This window comes from Jaculus jaculus, chromosome 16 (genome assembly GCF_020740685.1).
Source record: "Jaculus jaculus isolate mJacJac1 chromosome 16, mJacJac1.mat.Y.cur, whole genome shotgun sequence".
NCBI classification, from domain to species: domain Eukaryota; kingdom Metazoa; phylum Chordata; class Mammalia; order Rodentia; family Dipodidae; genus Jaculus; species Jaculus jaculus.
The window spans coordinates 66,767,580-66,789,393 of record NC_059117.1 but is presented as its reverse complement, the minus strand read 5'-3'; the positions used below and the strand labels follow the sequence as shown (position 1 = coordinate 66,789,393).

Genomic DNA, 21,814 nt, shown 5'->3' with positions numbered 1-21,814 from the left:
GTACATTCCTAATGTTACTAATATGTCATTTGGACATTAAAAAAGAACAATGAAAGGCAATTTCGAAGCATAGTTCACTAATATTCACGTAAGAAGGGGGAAGTTTTGTAAGAGTGCTCAAGCCTAGTGATAAAGGCTCTAGAAGCTACTGATGGCTGTAATGAATTGTTATTTTTAAAGAGGGTCTCCAGTGATTCCCAAGAAACCAGTTCATCATGTGTCTCTGTGAGAACTGTGATTGTATGGCTCTGGACAGCATAAGGAGCATTAACAGCACTCATAATAACTGAGAACATTAAAAAATTAGCTTCTTCCATTCATTTTGGGGACCTTGCTGAAAAAGGATAGCTTTTTAATTAGCTCCTTATCTCTTGAAGAATTGGATTAAAAAAAAAAAAACTTCTTAGATTCCGTCATTGCCATCAATGTTTGAGTAAATGCATCTCATCCTTTCTACTGATGAAAGTGCCTGTAGCTGGGGGTCTTTTCTTAGATCCTGGAATTATTGCTAAATCAAGATTGGGTGGAAAAGATATGGTTATGTCATCTCCCAAAGATTTCTGCTTTAAATTTATGAGTGTGTGTAGATTTTAGATGCATAATACATTCTACCTAAAAAAATATTTTTTGCATGTGTGTGCTGTGTGGGTGTCCGTGTATGTGGGACAGGTCAGAGGTCATTCAGGTATCATCCCTCACCTCTCTCCCCCTTATTTATTGAGACAAAGCCTCTCATTGAACTTAGAACAATTTGGCTCGTCTAGCTAGCCAGTGAACATGTCTGGGGATCCTTCTGTCCTGCTTTCCAAGCACTAGGATTAGGGCTGTGTAACCCAGGTATTTTTGTTGGTGCTGGGGATCCAAATTCAGGCTCTGGTCCTTGTGAGGCAAGCAATGCACTACTCAGCCATCTCTCCAGTCCTACATCTTATATTTATGAGCCATTTGTTATATGACTACATGAAGTATATCTTGTCTTTTTTCTTTTTTTGGTGTTTTGTGCACTGAAGACTCTATTCTTAGGTCTAATCCTTACTTGGAGCTATGGGCATTCTTTGGTATCTTCCTAGAGTCTAGATTTAGAATGCTGTTTCTTTATCTTTTATTCATTTCCATATACTCCAGTTTTCTTTATTATGAAGATATACTATTTAATCTATGTATTATATTTGGACCAATGATTTATATATGAAACCAGTGAGCTATTTTACCATACTCCTCACATGCTAGTTTTCACCAGCTGGTGGACTCTAGAGCTCCAACGAGAAAGCACACAGAATAAAAGTTACAGCATCCATGGGAATTGAGGACTACCAGAGCATTCCTCCAACATGTTCCTCCTCCTTTAAAACCCATGATGATTTGCACTAAATGTCCATTGTTAGTGTCTTGCACATCTGCTCATATTTTTCCCAGTTCTCTTGCCTTTTAAAAAAATCTTATTCTTGGGCTGGAGAGATGGTATAGTGGTTAAGGTGTTTGCCTGCAAAGCCAAAGGATCCCGGTTCGATTCTCCAGGACCCATGTAAGCCAGATGCACAAGGTGGCACATGCATCTGGAGTTGGTTTGCAGTGGCTGGAGGCCCTGGCACACCCATTCTCTCTCTCTGCCTCTCTCTCTCTCTCTCAGACAAATAAATAAAATATTTTTAAAAAGAAATCTTACTCTTCAAGCTATATCGTTTATGATAGCTTAGTAGAAATGCTTTTTTCCTCTAATCTACACTCACACAATTCTTTCTTATATTATTTGTATATATAAACTTTGGTAATATTTAAGGTTCTTCTTGTGTGTGTGTTGCTAAGATCCAACTAGACTTAAATCCTCAATCAGGGGAATGTATCTCTCTCACTCTCTGGTTTTCCCAGCTTTTCTATTACGTCCTTATAATGTTCAGCCTTTTTCAGGTTCTTTAACAAATATGTCAATCAATCAGCAGGCATTTTAGAGCATGGACTCAGACTGAGGTGCTAGAGAGGCAGTGATGACCAAATGTGAAGATGTGTATGAACTTGAAGAGTTACCTTTCCAGGAAACTTAGCATCGGAGAGACTGTGGTAATCCACAATACTTGTTTTCTAAAGGAGGATCTTAATTCAGAACCTTCGGTGGCCCACAAGGCTATCCAGCGAGTTACAAACTGAGTCAGGAGTTCTTGCTCCAGTAAGACCTGTCTATTTGACAGCAGGCCATGTACAGACTCCTGAAGTGTCCCTGGTATGATGTTTATTATCATTAAAATCTTTTATAACCAGAGGAAGGGTATTTTTATTTTTTTTTAAATTTTTTTTGGTTTATTTTTATTTATTTATTTGAGAGCAACAGATAGAGAAAGAGGCAGAGAGAGAGGGACAGAGAGGATGGGCACACCAGGGCTTCCAGCCACTGCAGATGAACTCCAGATATGTGTGCCTCCTTGTGCATCTGGCTAATGTGGGTCCTGGGAAATCGAGCCTCGAACCGGGGTTCTTAGGCTTCACAGGTAAGCGCTTAACCACTAAGCCATCTCTCCAGCCCAGGAAGGGTATTTTTAAAACAAATCTTTCATATGCATATCTCAGGCAGGAGGAAGAAGATGTATTTTGAGCACGATGGGACCCGATTTTCCAGTGTGTGTATAGGAAACAGGATTTGATGTCACCCTTCCAGGCATTCCTAACCTGCAACTGACAACCACAAAGCCAAGGGTTCCCTGTGCCTGGAGGGGTCCAAGTACAGATGAGCCCTGGCAGTTGGGGGGTAGGGCTAGACTTAGCAAGGCTTCCCATGAGATACTGTCTAGGTTTTCTTCCTGTTTGAATGACACTGTGACTTATAAACACCGAGTCATTACAAACTAGCTGGATAAAATGATGTCCACTTGTCTGCAAGACCCCAAAATTCATATTTGACACTGACGGAAAGGTTGGGTGGTGGCTTGAATCAGATGTTCTCCATAAACTCATGTGTTCTGAATGTTTGGTCCCCAGCTGATGACAATTTGGAAGGTGGAGACTTCATTAAGGAAGTATGTTGTGGGAGGCAGGCTTAGGCTTAGCTAGCTCCCTCATGCCAGAGACTGGCTCACTCTCCTGCTGTGATTTTCCATCTGCTGTGGCAGAGGAGGTGCCTGGCCTCTGCTCATGCCATCATGGGGCATCCCTCGAGACTTGAACCAAAATAAAAATAATAGTTAAAAAAAAAAAAAAAAACCACTTTCCTTCCATCAGCTGGTTTTGGTCAGGTGCTTTGTCCCAGCAATGAGAAGGTAACTAAATACAAAAGGTTGCAAACAACATGCTCGACTCTGGGCATTGGCCCCACATTATGTCCAGATGAATATCCACTGTTCATGGGAGGGCTATAGGCTTCGTATTCTACTGGTAAACTGGGCTTGCCTTTGAGAGACTACCTTCAGCTGAGATTTGAAGTTATACAATGCGTAGATATTTCAACCGCGACTGTCCCTGGCTTAATGGAAATAAGATGTACTGTCTTACGGAGATGGAAAAAATCACTTTCAAGGGAAAGGTAGCCTATAGGGTTTGACATTTTGTCTGTTCCATCAAGTAATCACAATGATATCAAGCCCAAGTTATTGAATCTGTAATTTCATTGTAGATACGTATTTTGAAATCAGAAAACTGTTTCTAGTAAATCAGCACACTGGCAGTATTTCCTTAGAGTGTTGTCTATTTTTAACATTCAGGGTATGTTACTTTGAAGTTAGCTCTACAACGCATTTCTCATTTTACGTGTAACTTTTATGAGGTAGGAGAACTATCTGAGGGTAGTAGTTGTTTACGAGGGCAGCTGGTGTGTGTGTGTGTGTGTGTGTGTGTGTGTGTGTGTGTGTGTGTGAGATGTGGTAAAATTGGAGATTGCACTGCTTCTTGCATTGGGGTGAGCTTGATGGGAAAGATTCCAACATGATTGTTCTTTACTTGGACAAAACCCCAAGAAGAAAAATGAGTCTTTGCTCTCTCAGCAACCTTTTTGAAAGTAGTCAGATTCACAATCTTTATATTGTTCTCTTCACATTATCCAAGGCATGGAGAGATGTATTCCTTTCCTCACAAAAGCATGTTCACAAGCTAGTTTTTACCCACCATTCCATACTATTCCTCAAAGCTTCTCATAGCATTCATACTATTTAAAGATCAGCTAACGTATGAGTAATTATAAAAAATTTTATTTTAGCTTGTGTCTCAATCTTTGCACACTCTGAAAGTTATGTGTTGCATAGTATGAGTTGAAAAGCCACATATTAATTAAAAGCACAGTTTTGGACAACAAAAATTTTACCTACTCATCATATCCACACATACATACTCATGATCCTATATAACTCTCAGGCAATCATGCACAGCTCTGACTCTTTTTAAAGAGTTAGATCTTTTCTGAGCTATGAGTTCAGTCTCATTAGTTTAAAAACAAGAGAACATTCCCAGAGTAAGACTTTCACTTGTGAGAATGATTTTGACTCTATCTTTACTTCAGAGGGTGCTGAGAGCATTCAATATTTCCAAAAGCATCGCAGTTGTATGTTTGGCTTCTGAAGAACTTCCCGGGTTATAGAGTGACTCTAGTGAAATTATCACACAGATTCAGGACAATACTTAGCCCTGTGTGGGAACGTTAAAACAACAACAAAAATACTTTTGCAGATGAGAAAACAAGTCCATAGAGGTTCAAATCCTGGTACACGTAGGAAGGATTACAAATCTAAGGCCCTTTAAGAGCCAGAAGACCAACCATCCCCTTCCTTGTATGATGGCAACAGAACCTTCCACAGTTAAACCCAAGCAACAAAATGTGAAACTCACTTGAACCTTTTCTGCTTCACAGCTATTATCTAAAGCACTACTATCTTGATTACAATGCTAAATAAATAAATAGCTCCTCATTACTTTGTTACTATCTCAAGGAGCCTAGTTTTATCTCCATGAGTTAAAAGTCAACAGTAAGGGCTGGAGAGATGGCTTAGCGGTTAAGCGCTTGCCTGTGAAGCCTAAGGACCCTGGTTCGAGGCTCGGTTCCCCAGGTCCCACGTTAGCCAGATGCACAAGGGGGCGCACGCGTCTGGAGTTCGTTTGCAGAGGCTGGAAGCCCTGGCGCGCCCATTCTCTCTCTCTCCCTCTATCTGTCTTTCTCTCTGTGTCTGTTGCTCTCAAATAAATAAATAAAAAATTAAAAAAATATATTTAAAAAATAAAAAAAAATAAATCAACAGTACCATACTAAGAGAGAACATTATAAACTTGAGAATAACAAGCTAAAATTGACATTTACTACAAGTTACAGCCTATACAGTATTAGAGTAACCTGACTGCAGTAGGTGTGTCAAAAAGCCTCTTCCTGTGACTTAGATAAGGAAGCTCAGGGACAGAGGAAACTGTCAGTCAGAATCACCTAGCCATGACACTAGAGGCAGTGTTCAGTTCTGAAAACTGCCGTATTCAAGGCTTCTGTATTGAGGAAACTCTTTTGAGTTTCTTCCAATTGCAGAAAAGCCCTAAAAGTTGCTGGTACATACCCCCATTTTGTTCCATACAGCTTTCTACATCCCCAAAATGTAAAAGATTGGAGAGAGCAAAAAACATTTTTTTGAAAGAATATTGTTTTAAATGATCCCAAACCACTAGAATCTAATAGGTCAAAAGCAATACTAAGTTTCACTAAAGCTTTTCAAATGACGTCACAGCACTCTCCAGCCACGAGTCTCCGGTTTTCCAGCTGAGACGAGCCCTCAACAGTCGCCAGCCTCGGTCCACTCTCCCAAAAGCAGCCGAGGCCCCACGTCTGTGACTCTTGTTCAATAGGAGCTAAGATTCCACCACACCCCCCTCAGGCAGCTGTGCCAATAACAAGCTCAGAACACACAGTATTTCCCATCATTTGTCCTGTTGGAAAAATAACCTCTAAAAAACTGCATGTTGTGGTTGGGTATATTTAGAAAACTGGGTGGAACAGAATTAAACATGATTTTTGTACCGGTGTAACCTCAGTTTCCAAAAATTCCAGCCTGCTTTGTAGGGCTCCATGATGAGGGTACGGGTGGAGGAGTGGGACTTGAAGTATTTTCTAATGTACTGGACTGCAGACTTCTGTATCTGGGATATGCCTCAAAGGCCCTGTTTTGGGAACAGAGTTCAGGGAACACAGCCACCTTCTCTTGTTGACACACTAGGACTCCTTCGGGCTACTACCGTGCCACAAGAAGACGTGACCGAGATGTTAGTCAGGAAGCTGAAATATTTACCATCTGGCCTTGCACAGGAAAGAACTTTATGGAACATACTTTGGAAAACACCATGTAACATGTACAGTGCAGACAATACAGCCAGGTTTATGTCCTTTGTCCTATGAAAGGAAATGAAGGTTCCATTTCATGTGGCATTTCTTAACCTCTCCACCCTCCCCACCCTACTTTGGCAAGGAAGCTAAGAGCCCATAGTTAGGTCTCTTTTCGTACTAACATTGGGAGTCATGTGACACCATTAATCCATGTCGGTATGACTCTCCAGCCATTTTTGAACCCAAACTCCGATGGTATCAAAAGAGGTCTCCTTACTTGACTGGTTCCCATGACTCCCGTTCAAAGCCCCTGTGAATGGACTGTGCAATCGAGGATTCCATCAGGTCGACGTATCTAACCACCAACGGGGCAAACAAGTCTTGGAGGTGTTTGTGAAATTTTCCATTGCACAAATTATCTAGAACAGATAAGCAAAAGTATGGTAAGAACCCACAGTAACTTAAGGGAAGTGTAATGCACGCGTGCGTACACACACACACACACACACACACAAACTGTCTTCTACAGAAACAATATGAACAATGTTGGAGTTCATCCTTAAATCTGTGTGGAAAGGAAATGGAAATCAGAAACACGTTACCCATTTGGGTTACTCTCATGAAAGAAAACAGCCAGTCTGCGTGCATTTTTACATTTTCTCCAGTTCCCCTTCTCTTATCAGGCAACCAGAAATTTCGAAAGAACATTCCTTGTCCCCCTCCTGCCCTCCTTCGTTACCCTCCATGGGAAGATGATCGATTTCATTGCTACTGAAATGCTTGCTATGTTAGATTGTCTTTTTTTCTATCTAGATATCTTTTGATCAAAATTGCAAAACATAAGGAGGTGAAACTCATTTTCTTAAGAGCAAATGAAACACAACAAATTGACACTTCTTATGTTACTCTTGGAGTCTTCTGTTAAGAGATGCTTCCCATCAGTGGGGCACATTCTAGATGAAAGGAAATGCCCACCAGCTGGGCAGTATGTGTGTGCGCATGTGTGTGTTGAGTGTGTGTGTGTGCCTGTACAGTGATAAAATTATGAGGGGCTGTGCTGTGTCCAACTTGCAGTCCATGTGGAATAAAGAAGCCTCAGCAACATATTTATCTGCATGCCCTTCAGGAAAGTCAAACAATGAAGGATGCTACATACAGTCAGTGCGGAGAAAGTCATTCAGCAGCTGAAACAGTGGGAAACTGTCCCATGTGTCTGGAGGCTGCACCTCTAACGCCGCATCCATGTCCACTGCAAAGAGTGATAGGAATGTCTCCGCATGCTCCACCATTAGGTCTGACCACCACGCAAAAGCCTTTGAGATTTGGCAGAGAAAAAAAAAATAAAAACAATAGATGAAGAAGTGATGAGCATCTACCTTGAAGTAAAGCTACACATTCCAGCCCTCACTGTTCAAAACTGATTGTGCATCGAGCAGGGTTTGGTTATTTTATTGTAAAGAGAACAGCAGTTTGGATATAAATGGGCCACTCTGTGGCCAAGGCGATATGCTTTGGCATCCCAAACCTGCCATAGCGGCCTTTCCCTGACCTGCAAGTCAGAGGGCAGCCGCTGTAAGAGCGACCATGTTGGACTTCTGTTCAATTTACAATAACTCACTAGGTTTGAGTCATGCTCTGTATCAGCCTTGTGGACTAGTTCTTGCTCTAGGCTATTGGAATTTGGGAGTTTCTTCACTGTGTTTATGGGTTTTCTGCTAGTCTAGCTGGAAAATTTGCAATTATGGTTCACTTAGATCTATATGCCTATGGCTTACTTGTCTGTGGTCTCATACAAACTCTGGGATTCCTGGCTTACTACACATCAGGAATGTTACTCCTATTTTGTGCTAAGTCAAAGAAAGCCATCATTACAATCATATAACTTTTGAGTAGAAATCTCTCTTGGCAGGGAGCCTTTGGTTTTGCATCTAGAGGAAGGTTCAAAGTTAGGTTAAGGAAACCTATAGTAAGGTCAAGGCTTATTTTTCTGGGGCTTAGACACATATGTACATTGAAAACCAAAAAATATCAGTGAAGTAACTCAGTTTCATGCACACTGGGCCCTTGGAAAACATGGTGCAGGATCTCAGGGGTGACATTCACATCAGCCGAGGCCAGATGTGAATGCAGTTCCGAGGCACGCATGCACTTTGACTAGTCATGTCTGGCAGGGGCGGGCATGCAGAATGAGTGGCGGTGTCAACAGGCCCTGTTTTGCTGATTTCAAAGAGAGCAGAAAAACAACAAACACACTGCCAGCCTTTTCTTGTCCCCCGCCTCCCATTCAATGCTGTAAAGTATTTACACGGGAAACACTTTTTGGAGCATTCGCCAAAAAAATAAAAATAAAATTAAAAATAAAAAATAAAAAAAAAGATGGGAAGGCATTTGAGAATATGAAAGATGATTATGGAAATAATCCCATAAATGAAAGGATTTGCTCAAATGGCCAAGCTCTTCTGTGATCTATTAGTTATTAAAGATATATTCTAACAGCCACTAGGAGGAAGAATAGGGGTCCATCTCTCTTCTTTCATGATATTTCACTATACTTACTTCTCCTTTATCAACATGTGGCTGGTTTGCAAATTAAATGGAAAAAATCAAGTCATGGACCATTCTATGAGATTGGCTTGGCTGGAAATAGACACCTTCTGTTTCCCTAGTAATTTAGAGTAAAACCTCACTGATTCAGAGTGACAGGAGAGTAGAAATGTTGGTTTGTAAGCAGAAAGGCTTAAATTGTTGGGCTTTCTTGAAAGAGCTATTTTACTGCTTTGAATGCCATCCATAATTGTATACCAACATAAGTGACATTCACGAGGTCTTCGATGTTTATCATGTGAATGTATTCATAATGCATATTTTTACCAACTGCTAAATAACTGTTGGTAAGTTTGCTTATTCAGTGGCATTAAAATGATGGAAGATTTAATCTCATAGGCCCAAGGATGTGCAAAGCCCTGGAACTTACACAAACCTTTAGAATTTCCACAGAAAGTTGAGGTAATTTTAAAGATTTTTTTCTCAAGAAAGATTAAAACAGCCACATGTACAACAGATTCCAAGAGTCGAGTCTGAACCAATGAGGTTTTATTGGAGCTTTGTAGCTAGGCTTGAGGCCTGCTTCACTGTCTCATCAAATCCAGCATGAAGAACTCCTCCAACCCACTCCCCAGAATTTCCCCAGCCCCCTACCATGTGGGTAGAGACTGCCTAAATGCTGGGACTAGCTAAAGTCCCATGCCCACCCCTGACCCCACACGGAGGCTGATTCGTCAGTCTTGACCCAGGATGTTTGTCAAATTCACAAAGACACGTCAGACTTTGGCTAAAATTTCTTTAGTTGGCCAATTAACGTGACATCTTCTGGGCGCCACCAAGAAGACATTACTGAAAACACTGTGTCACCTTCCCAGAAACAACTTTAAGATGCTGGGAGGTGGGGAAGAAAATGAAAACAAACCCAACCAAATGCCAATCATAGGTTCCTGAAATTAAAAAAAATTCTCACCTAACTTCCTGTATGGTTCTTAGCTTTTTTAAAAAAAAAAAAATCTAAATGTTGCAATCAGAGACTGTAAGAAACATATCTACCCACATTAGAAAACTTAGTTTTATATAATTTAGCCACGTTTTGGATCAACTCTCTACAGTCCTTGCAACAACAATCACATAGATTGGTAGCCTTACAAAGAATTGTGACCATGGTGGTCGCTATGGAAGCTAGTATAGTGATCTAAGAGATTTTTAAATTGGGTGCTTGGGGAAGTGAAAGCCAGAGCTATTTTTGTACATCCAAGGTAGCTCTTTGCAGAACCTTATAATCAAAGCTGACTCTGAAAAGTAGATAGCCAAGACAGTAATAATCAAGAAGTCAAAGTGTAATTCCAATGAAATGGAGAGTCTATATGGCTGGGTTGGGCATGGCTTAAAAATATATATGGTCATGTTTGCTCACACAAGTGAATGCTAACTTTTCCCATGAACTAACACATGTGCAGGCATCTCAGGTCTCAAGAAATGTTTTCCAAGATCAAGAATTCTACATTGGATTCCAAATACTTACCCAGTGTTTTCATTATTAAAATAGAGAGCTGTGTGTTTTTTTTAAAGGGGACACTTTACTACAGTAAACACACTGCATGTTTTCACACAAACTAACATGTATATATGTACCCCTCTGGGCACCACAATACATATATACATACATACATATACATAGAGAGAGATTGGGAAGGGAAGCAACAGTACACAACGGCATAATCTGTATGTGTGTCGGCGGCTTAGCCTCTGAGAAGAGAATTAAGCCACACACCAGAGATGAGTGTGACAATTTCTACCATATACAATGTGTGTGAATAGTACAGGCAGTAATCTTAACTGATGGATTTTTTTTTCCTCTTGGGACATTTAACTACTTTATGATTGAATTAAAAATGGCTTTAAAGATTATTAGTTTCTTAGAGGTACAGTCTACTGTAGGTTTTATTTGTATGGTTCTACCAAACAGCATGGCCACAGTCATCCAGATCCGGGCTTAGAATGTCGTGACTTTATTTCTCTAGTTTAGTGAGCACCGGGAGAAGGAGGTGAGTGCTGGGAAAAAATAGACAAATCTTGATTCATTTGTGAAGGAAACATCTGAGTAATGTGTTTGGGTGAATCAATCTTTCCCATTGGACCCTAGTCACTGATCTGAGCTGTAGACTGATGTCACCTGGGCAATGCTTGGACAGGGTTAATATCCAGCACTTTCCTAGAATTGGCAATGTTCCATTCCTCTTCCACTGAATGAAGGTATTTCTCAAAGCCATGCAGGTGAGCGTGGTCTGTGTGCAGAAGGTGACAACGTGCCTTCCAGGACCAGACCACAAAACCTGGAAATAAATCCACTCTCCCTCCAACCTGTTAGGGCTGTTCTCGTTCACTTTGGTGATTCTCTCTTGGGTTTTATCCTTCTTACCATCAGAAAGTTTGCTTCCTTTGGAATTATTGTGCTTTTTTTTCCCTTGTACAAAAACAACCAGTCTTCCTTAGTGTTTGCTACGTGCTGGTGCCATTCCAGATGCTTTGCTTAACAAAGATCCCATCTACAATAGATCTGAGAAGTTTTCATGGTGGGGTGAAATTACTGATTTGGAAAACTGTATATTTATCTTAATTTTTTTTGCTTTCTAAAACTCTAAGGCTTGTTGAAGTTTTCATATTAATTTAAAACATGGTGATGAGACTAGGCTTAAGGTCTGTCCTATTTATTTACTGCAAATAATTTCTACATATTCAATTAAAATGTTTTGTGATGACGAGCATTAGGAATGTTTAGGATGGTGATTATCACTTGGTGAAAAAGTTTTATTGGAAAGATGAAAATACCTTCCCTGGAATATTTTTTGTTATTTTTTGCAGGGTTAGAATGTAATTGCCTCTATTGAGTGATTGAGAAACATAAATGTCTTTTTTAAAAAAAAAAAAAACTGATAGGAGCCTTGGAAAATAGCTTGATAATAAATCAAGCGTGGCTACCATTTTTTTTTTTTCTGTTAGCCACTTGACTGCACAGCTGCGACTGAGCGACGTCATCCTTTTCACACCCATGGCTCCAAAACTATGTGGACCCTGTCCAGCCTCCATCTGTCCAGCCCCGGGGAAAGCAGGACAAAGACGTCCATCTCCACTAAATCCCTGGAGATGATTTTGGAGATGCTCAGAAAGAACACACTTAACCATCACTTGGCCCCCTCAAAGCCCCCAATCTAAAAAGAACAACATTTAAGATAGAATGGAAAAAAAAATTAACCCAATTTGATTTCATGGGTCTGGAAGTTAGTCCTAGGCTTGTGTCATTAGAGGGTGCTCCTTTGAACCCCCTTTTCCCTCATGGCTGTGTGTCTTGCTGGGTGCTGAAGAGGCTAGTGATAGCCACCCATGAGTTCCTCTCCTCATTCTCAAGAGGTCTGCAGGGGTGCTCAGGATTCTTTGGCACTCTCTCTATATATAAATACTGTATATATGATTCGCATACAGACAGTCGTAGGGGAGATTGGTATCACTCTAACGAGGTGCTGGTCACTAAGCTTGGTGCTCATCTGCTGTAATTATGGTAGATACAGACAGACAGGAGAAACCATGGCAGGCTAGGAAGAGAGTGACGGCGGGTGGGGGCGTGTCGGGATGTAACGGCAGTCCTGTAAGTACATCAGCTGCTCCATGCACGCACACGAGAATCACCCAGCATGTACCCTGCCGTGGAGGGCCACCCGGGTCACAAGCAGTCCACTGAAGTTGCGGTTACATTCCTTGGGTTAGTGTTAGAAAGCGGGGACACAGGAAAAGTCCCATTAGAAGACACGGTACCGGAAGGGCATGCACAACAGCACAGCAGGTGGCCGGTGCGTTGGGTTGAGTCACGTACCTCTTTCCCCTGCCACGATCAGCCAAGATTGAATGAGACAGTAGAGAAACAGGGAGGAAATTTCAATATGCAATCAGGCATTAGTTGGGATGGCTGGGTTTATGGTGTATTATATACTGTTTAACTATGTTGTCATGGGAATGATCATTTTAGATGCTTGAGAAGTTACTTTTATGGAACACACTTTCCCCACTTTTCTGCAAACCTGAACATAGGGGAAGAGGGGGAATTAGTTTAATCTCCCCAGAAGTTTGTTTTATAGGATTTTAAGGCTATATTTAGAAATGACGTCACAGCTTAACCATCCTGATCTTTCTTGGGCAGAATGGGGTTAAGTTCCTATGGGTTTGGAATCTACTTGGTCTTGAAGTCCCTTAGTTAATAATTATTATCAAATCATCATTTTAATAGTTATAAAAAATCAAAGGAAGCTGCATTTATTTGGGTGTATGTTAGAGAATCGACAAGTTGCACAACACAGAGTAACTGGCTTCTTTTGCTGTGTTCAGCAACCTGGGCTAACCAAGGGTTAAAAAAATAATAAAGGCTATATAGTACAAAATGTGTCAATAAATTACAGAGAAAAATTTAAAAAGATGGTCTGTGATCTGCACACCTAAGAAACATCCCAAACAACAGTGGTGGCAACAAAATAACCACAAAAGACCAAAAAAATAAATAAATAAAAAATAAAATAAAAAAGAGAATATTTTGTGTGTTCTGGATGCTTCTGCTGGAATCACTAACTTTACATTGCACTCACCTCGTTGGGTTGCTATTAGAGACATCTGACAATTTAGGCTGAAATGTACAACTTGTAACCACTCCGGCTACGTTAGACAACCTTCCAAAGATGCCTCCTTCCAAAACTTCCACTTCCATGCTTTTTGTTAAACCCAGTTAGAAGAAAATGGGTGTTAGGTAAGGCATCTTAGCCACAGTGAGCCGGTAGAGTTAGCTGAACGGACACTCAGGGACATTTCTCCACCGAGCCTGCTCACCTCCGCGTGATGCTCCTCGTTTTGCTGAAGGACTTCAATGACTAGTTCAGCAAGACGTATTGTATCTTCAAGCTTTTTGGCAGGAGTGATTAAGCGGCCTACATTTTCTGGAGTACAAGAATTTGTGTTAAAATTCAGCGAAAATGGCAGGGTGGTTTGGCGGCCATTAGAACTAGTAGATAAGAAATTCTGAAGAGTTATCAATTTTTTTAAAAACAAGTTTCATGCAAATGTGAAGTGCCGTGTAATTAGTAGTGAGCAAACCATAAAGCCATGTTCTCTTGTCACCATTGTTAAATACACACTAGGAAAAACAGTGCTCCAGCTTTCAACTTGCATAAGAAGCTCATATGAGGTCTCTGACAGCCCATTTCAAATTTAGTGACATTTTGTACAAACATTCTTTAAAGACAGCATGAAGGTACTATCTCATACCGCTCCCTAGGCTGTGCTCAGGCTACGTGACCTTGATTAGTGGTGCTATGTTTGTTTTCTAGGTTGGCCACCAATCCGTCCATATGATAGTATTGCTTATCATTACAGATTAACTGCATGGTAACAGGAGTTGAAATGTTCTGTTTGCAAAAGTATATTCAAAGGATTCTTTGCTTCAAGTTGTCCAGAGAGAAGACCGAAAGGAAGATCAAACAATTCTGGGTTACTATATAGAGGGCAAGGTACAGTTATTAAAAAGGGGTGTTGGGAATAGATTATTACATGAGGTGGTTTGTGTTACTGATCGCAATAGTCGAGAGTTTAATAAGTGAGTTGTAATAACATACTCAGGTTTTTGTTTTTTGTTTATCTGGAGTCAACAGGGTTGTCTTTGCACCTAGCTCCGAAAGAAACAGCACCCTGGCTTCTTGTACCCTTCTTAGAGCTGAGTTCATGGGTACTGGGCAATGTCATTATTTGACCCCAAACCTGAAATTATTTTCCTTGGGGAAATAATATTTATATACTTAAATATATTTACACTTTCCCTGAGCCAACGACCCAACTTAAATTCACAATCTGAACTCACAGGATCAGACCCTGTAGCCCCGGAATCATTCAGAGCACACAGGGTCTATGGAACTCGCCATCATTCCAAACAAGTCCCCAGTAGGTACAAGTGGGCACAGAAAGACTGTTGAAACTCATTTTCATTTCTTCATCAGAAGCAGCTATTATTCAGTATCAAGGTGTTTCTTGCTCAAGAGAATTTCTTTGTAAACTTTTTTTTTTTTTTGGTACTAGGGATTAAATGCAGGTCTTCACACATCCTAGGCAAGTGATTTATCATTGCAATTTATCCCAAGCATGAAGATGAATTTCCTAGTACTTTATAAGTTTTGTGGGTTTTTTCTGGGGGGTATATTTAAACAAAATCATAGATAATTAAAAAGATAGGTTTTAATTTCTCTCTGTGTAGTTCTTAGGATATGCATATCAGACATAATGTAATTTATGATTCAGTAATGGAAAACAAACTAAGTAAAACACTGTGATAGAGGAATGTTTCATCCATTGGGAGCTAAGAGCAACAAATGAGATAGGGTAACATTATTCAGGTGTTCAAAGTTTCAGTTAAAATTGGCGGATGGCTGGTTTGAAAATGGGATGCAGGCTAATGGAATCTCCTTTATCTTGCTCGTGGCCAGGTAGAAACATGGCTGGATCTTGTTGGAGAATAAAGGAGGGAATTATGGAAAATATTAATATGCCGAGTAGGCAGAGGAAAGGCAGCATTCAGTCAAGAGATATGGGAGATGAGTTGCTGGCAGTTCATAACCTGGTCCGGAGCAAAAATTCTTTGAGAGGGGAAGAGGGGAAGGTGAACTTTTGTGCTTTTGGGCTATCTGACCTGTTTCTAATTCCACAAGAATAGGCTAGCCAAATTTCATTAATAGGCTCTCAGGCATTTCTACAAACATACTGTGTATATATGTTAGGGTAATATGTGTAGAGTGAGGTATTTGCATTTTGACAGTAAATATGCATGGGCTACTATTTGTTTAATTAGTTGACAATCACATTTACACATCAATTTGCGAATTCCTCACCCTATGCTTATTACCCATTCGACACATACATCCACACACATACGTCACACGCTTACATACATTTTCTAGTAACCAAACAAGCCTGTATATTAATACAAATCTGCAGGAAATCCTACTTGGTCCACATCTTTGAAATCTCTCAATTTCAAAACAGAGAGTGTTGTCCTTTTGGATGGAACACTCATCAAATCTAGGGGAATTATGGCTGGACATGACATATGATACAGAAATAAAATAATTCCCACCAGCATTTTTATGCACAATTGATTTTTTTAAAAATGTGATTTTTTTTTTTTTGGTAGGTTTGGAGATATCCAAGATGCTTAAGCTAGGACTGCTTGAAGATTTGTTTCAACACACAGTACTCTTAGATTGACTACAATATAGATCAATAGATACACATAAAGTGTGCATGTGCACACAGTCATCCTATGAGTGTGTGCATATGTACAAAGATATGTGTATGCCTGATGTATATATATGAATATATATACAGACAGTATGTTTAATAAAACCTTTTGAATTTTTTAACAGGCAACCACTGAAGTAAGTGGGTTAAGATTCTTAAATCTAGAACACTTAATCTGCCAATTAACCCAAGTTGCCAGACTTACATTTACTATTAATTAGTTGTGACTCCATTATCCATAAATCAAGCCACTTTAGTGGGACACAGCCCTGTGGTTCTGATCATTTGCACAGCTGACGTACTAGCTGAATGGCAAAGGTATATTATGTGTGATTCCTCTAAGATGTTGTCTTTAAAGAAAATATTGTGCAAAAATCCTTCAGCTCTTCCTCCGCCACCAGAGGTCAAGAACAATTTCATTTAAAAAATGATTTCTCTTAGTCACTTCTGCTGTCTTGCAACGTACAATATTCCTATCCCCCAATCTCGTACCAGCTGGAGCACTGATGAGAAGCAACTAAAAATACGGCGTACTCAGGAAACATGTCATACAACGGAATTGAAGCTCATAACATAATTGTCATGCAAAATGTTATGCAACAACAATGTTATTTTGTGCTGACATTGAGATTTGAAAATGTTGCATATGTCAGACAGAGCTAGACAAAAACTAATGTGGACATTTGGAAATCAATGCTGTCTTCGGAGTATCTGAAAACCTACAGCATGAAGCTCAAGAGCCTGGGCCTCAGCTGAGAATTCCAAACTGAAACAAAACTTCAAGAAAGAGTGAACAGGAAAGCCAACTATACTAGGAAGCCGCCGTGTGACGGAGTGAGAGGAGTTTTCGGTACTTGGTTCAGGCCTAGGCATGCCTTTGAGCCTCTCCTAAGACATGCCGGTCTGCGGGTGGGTGAGTGGAGGAGGAGAGGCCCAGGAGGCGGCGAGGGAGCTGCTCAGGTACGTGAAAAAAAAGAGACAGTAAAAAATAAAAAAGTAAAAGAGACAAAAAGACTTTAACAACGATGACAAACTTGAAAAGGAACAACTAAACAAGCAAAAACGGTAGAACATAAACTGAGAGCTGCCTCTCTGGTCTCACTTTGACATGATCTGATAAGGGCTTTAACCAGCATCACTAATGCCATCCCTACCGAGACACTCCCAGGCTGGGTACAGACACTGACACCCATTCAGATGGATACACATGAATGATGGTAGTAGCATGATTGGCTGAAAGAATATATACCTTTGTTCCCTGAGGAACACTTACATGTCAATAACTGCTTCTCCTTCACACATGACCAGGAATAGGACCTGATGTGTCAATGGCAGGTTTAGCTTCCCAGGTTCCACAGGCTACTTATTTTTTGGATGACTTTGCCCCTTCTACTTAACTCTATGGGCCCGAGTATCTTCTCATACAAGCAAAGAGAATCCAATTTGTGTGTGTGTGTGTGTGTGTGTGTGTGTGTGTGTATCTTACAGGTCTGTTAATCAAAGTGAATCAGAAAAGGCACGGGATAGATCGCCACAGAGTCTAAGGTGTCCACAAGCATTTGTAGTCACCCCTGCACCGTGAGAAGGCTAAGATTCAGTGCTTTGCCTTTTTTTTTTTGAAGAGCCATTATTAGTTCAAGTGAGCTCAGAAATATTGTTACTCCCTTTGTGGAATTTCAACATGTCAAAATCTGTCATTCTGGGGAAAAATGTGTGGTATCTGATTGTTTCCAGCTCATTTAATTATTTTCAATTTGGAATTCTCATGGCTTTTATATTGTGGGTTGAGTCATATATAAAAACTTGCCAGCTTATCAAATATGTTACTTGCTATTCCAAATGTTAGACTATCGTAATAAGCACTTGACCCATCTGTCATGTGCTTTACAATATCAGCCCTGCAAACATCCCATGACAATAGTCTCTCTTTCCGCGCAGGCATGGAGCACCAGCGGCGTCTAGGATTCTCTCGCTTTAATGAGTATCTCATTAACCTTGGAGCGGCTCCTTTTAATAGTTCTGGTTTACAAAGCAAACGGTATGGTGAGAGGGGCACACTCCACTGCCAAGTTTGCTTGTGGGTTTGCATGAATTTTCAACTGGGAAAAAAATGACTTTTTTTTGTCCAAAATACAGGCGTATAGGAAATGGAATTCTAGTGATGATAATAGAAAAAAAGGAGTGTGGATATGAGTGAACATCCTAATCTGGCAGAGCCACCTCCTCAAAGCAAGACTTGCGGGTACTTTTCCGGCTGGACCACTACAATTTTTAACTCTTTCTTCCAATATAAAATTGTTTGGGAAAATGCTATGTAAATAGAATGTGAAGAAATCAGTTTTAAATGACAGTTTTAAAAAGCACTCCATGATTTACATTTTTGTGAACAGCATTCTGCGTGGTGGACATATCTCTATCATATATTCTTGTGGCTTTTGTGACAAATTCTTAGTACGTTGTCAATTCTGTGGAGAGTTACTCTAACCTAGGTAACTGCAGGTGGGTATCGGGTGCTTAATACAACAGTGCATGGTCTGGGCGTCGATCTATAGCCCGTGAGTCAGCAGCTTCATGTTTCAGCCCAATGGGCCTGGATGAGAAATTCATAAATGGATTTTCTCCTGCCAACTGTCTGTCCAGAATTCTGACAGCAAGGTTTGCCACCAGAGAAAAACAAAACAAGCTCCCCATTTTTTCCCTCAAAGAGCAAAACAAAAACATCATACCTTGGTTTCCAACATTATTTACCCAATTATATTGCTTATGTTTACACAATTAATTCTACTTGGCAGAGACAGAGAGAGAGAGAGAGAGAGGGAGAGAGGGAGGGAGAGAGGGAGAGAGGGGAGAGGTGAGAGAGACAGAGAGAGAGAGAGAAAGAAGACAGAGAGAGACAGAAAAACAAAAAGATAATTCCTTTACATGCTTAGCTAAGCCAAGAAAGAGAAGGTTCCAGTAGTGAGAGACACTCTAATTAGCCCTTAAATAACTTGACCATCTCTGCTTCCAGCAAATGAACTGCCAATCCCTAAAATATCACAGGAGAGATGGATATGAATGATAGAAAGCCCTACTTATTACCAAGTTCCAGCCACTAATGCGTTGTTGAAGATGCCAGTGTTTGTCCTGAACCTCACTGGAAGTAACCAGCCTGCTAAGATTTGGTGGAGGATGAGTGGATAAAAGCCTAAAACGCTGACAGCTGAGCAGCCAGAGATGACATACTTCCCAGGGTGCCTTACCTCTCTATAATGACAAACACAGAAAGCAAACATGACAAGGTTAAAACTCAACATAATTTCTTTTTGTTCAGGCAGGGTCTCACTCTAGGCCAAGCTGAACTGAAACTCACTCTATAACCCAGGCTGGTTTCAAACTCATAGTGATCTTCCTAACCTCAGTCTCCCAGGTTCTAGGATTCAAGGCATGCATTACCATGCCTGGCATCAACATGAATTCTTTAGTGAATCTACCCACTATATATACTTGATCCCCTTGAGTTCATATTCAATCCTTCAGAATGTTCCATCTCTCAAATAGGACATTAACAAAGATGGATGGATGAATCATGAGCCGTGTTCTCTTTTCTTTCATGGGACCCGCTTCATCTCCTTCCCATAAGGACCTAGGAAACAACCCGGCCAGTTTGTCTCCCGAGTGTTGATCTTGTCTCCTATAGTACTGGGTCATACGAATCTGCATGCTTGCTAAGAGGACAGACTTGTGCCTCAGGTCTTGTCACTTCCACCTCAGCTATTTCTGAGGCCGCCAAGGCAGCCTTTCACCCGCTTCCTCCTCTATCTTACTTCCCTCTGTGCAGAATCGGGATGATCTCTGCAAAGCACGCTACATGTGCAAAGCTGCTGTCCTCTGAGAGATCCCTTCACAGTGAGAGTTGTGCTGTGGGGGCTGGAGAGATGGCTGAGTGGTTAAGCTGCTTGCTTGCAAAGAGCCAAAGGACCCAGATCCTATTTCCCAGGACTGACATAAGCCAGATGCACAAGGTGGCGCATGCAACTGGAGTTTGTTTGCAGTGGCTGAAGGCCTTGGTGTGCCCATTCTCTCCCTCCCCTCCCTTTTCTCTACCTCTTTCTTGCCTCAAAGACACAAATAAAATATTTTAAAAAGAGTTGTGCTTTCATATGCCTTAATAAGAGGGTGCCATCACCAAGACCCAGCTCCTCAGGTACCAACTCTACTTGCATGTTCATGGACCTTAATAAGTACTAGTTGTATGTACAAGTCTCTCTGCATCTGCCACTAAGATTCTGTATTTCTAGGCCTTAGAGCATTGCCTGGCCTTGGACAGGTCTCTTCAGGTACCGCTAGAAAGAAGGTGTCACTCAGCAGACCTTGCTGGATGCAGTACTTTCGCGGAAGAGAATATGGTCTAGGGTTTCATTATATATAGAAGCCACAGAGCAAGCTGACAAGTCCCCCAGTCCCTGGATTCTCCACAATTGTTCTAGGCTGAAATGTTGAGGAGCTAACATCATATCTGAACCCTCCATGCCAGAGAATAATCTCAGCTATCCTCATGAAGTTAAAAAGGGCGTAAGGCTTGGCATGGTGGCTCTCATTTTGAATTCCAGTGCTCAGGAGGCTGAGATTAGGAGGGTTTCTGTGAGTTTGAGGCCAGCCTAGACTATAGAGGGAGTTCCAGATCAGCCTGGGTTGCAGTAAGACTCTGCTTCAGAAAAACAAACAAACAAACAAACAAAAATCAGGATTTAAGATAATTAAACATACTTTTGTTTCTGTTTTGCTTTTTGTGGTAGGGTCTTGCTGTAGCCTAGGCTGACCTGGAATTCACTTTGTAGTCTCAGGGTGGTCTTGAACTCATGTCGATCTTCCTACCTTTGCCTCCCGAGCACGGGGATTAAAGGCGTGCATCACCATGCCTGGCTAAAAATACTTTTAATTGAAATTAAAAATAAATTGTCCTCAAAAGGAAGAAATAATGCTCCTGTTCGATCATTAGGTGTTTTTGTATCCAAATCAGGCTTTGTCTTTAAGGCTGAGCTGTTGAACCTAAGAAAAGTGTGTTCAATTCTGGAAGGATTGGGACACAAATTGTCCTTGTACATGTAATAACGTTCCCAAGGAATTTGCCTTTCATTTGCTCCATGAGTTTTGGGTGAGCACGTCAGAGAAGGAATCACACAGAAGCAGATATATGATGCCATAGAGGCAGCCTAGTCAACTGTGGCATTCCGCACCATCATGAGTACTGTGATTGGCTTAGAGATGATCAGATATAACCCAAGATGAGCCAGTGAGATTCTTCTCTGAACTTTTTCTACAGCTTCTTGGAGGAGAAGGCTTTTTTTTCTAGGGTGAGAGCTAGGATAAAAGCCTTCCACTACTACCTGTGACCATGTCTCTCCCCAAACACTTACATTATCCCAGGTCATATTAAAGCAGTTGGGAGATATGATAACATGTTCAACGTATGCATCCTCAAGGCTAGTTCCTTCGAAGTTTGCCCAGCTACATGGGCCAAAAAAATCCCCATTTCTTAAGTTATTATTTTTAATATTTAACTTATTTATTGCATGGAGAGAGAGAGAGAAGAGAGAGAGAGAGAATATGGGTGTGCCAGGACCTTTAGCCACCACCAATGAACTCCAGATGCATGTGCCACTTTATATATCTGGCTTTACATGG

The 21,814-nt window shown here is 40.8% G+C and overlaps 1 protein-coding gene across 9 annotated transcripts in view; it reads right to left on the bottom strand.

Moving 5' to 3' along the window:
* Positions 1 to 21,814, bottom strand: part of Cadps (calcium dependent secretion activator) — a 506,710-nt gene that overhangs the window by 107,517 nt on the left and 377,379 nt on the right. For all 9 annotated transcript variants that reach the window (XM_045135763.1, XM_045135769.1, XM_045135761.1 and 6 more), the window contains 3 exons: positions 13,694 to 13,800; positions 7,434 to 7,590; positions 6,555 to 6,696 (listed from right to left, as the gene is read on the bottom strand). In XM_045135763.1, coding sequence (XP_044991698.1) covers positions 6,555 to 6,696; positions 7,434 to 7,590; positions 13,694 to 13,800 — 406 coding nt within the window. The remainder of the gene's footprint in view (positions 1 to 6,554; positions 6,697 to 7,433; positions 7,591 to 13,693; positions 13,801 to 21,814) is intronic.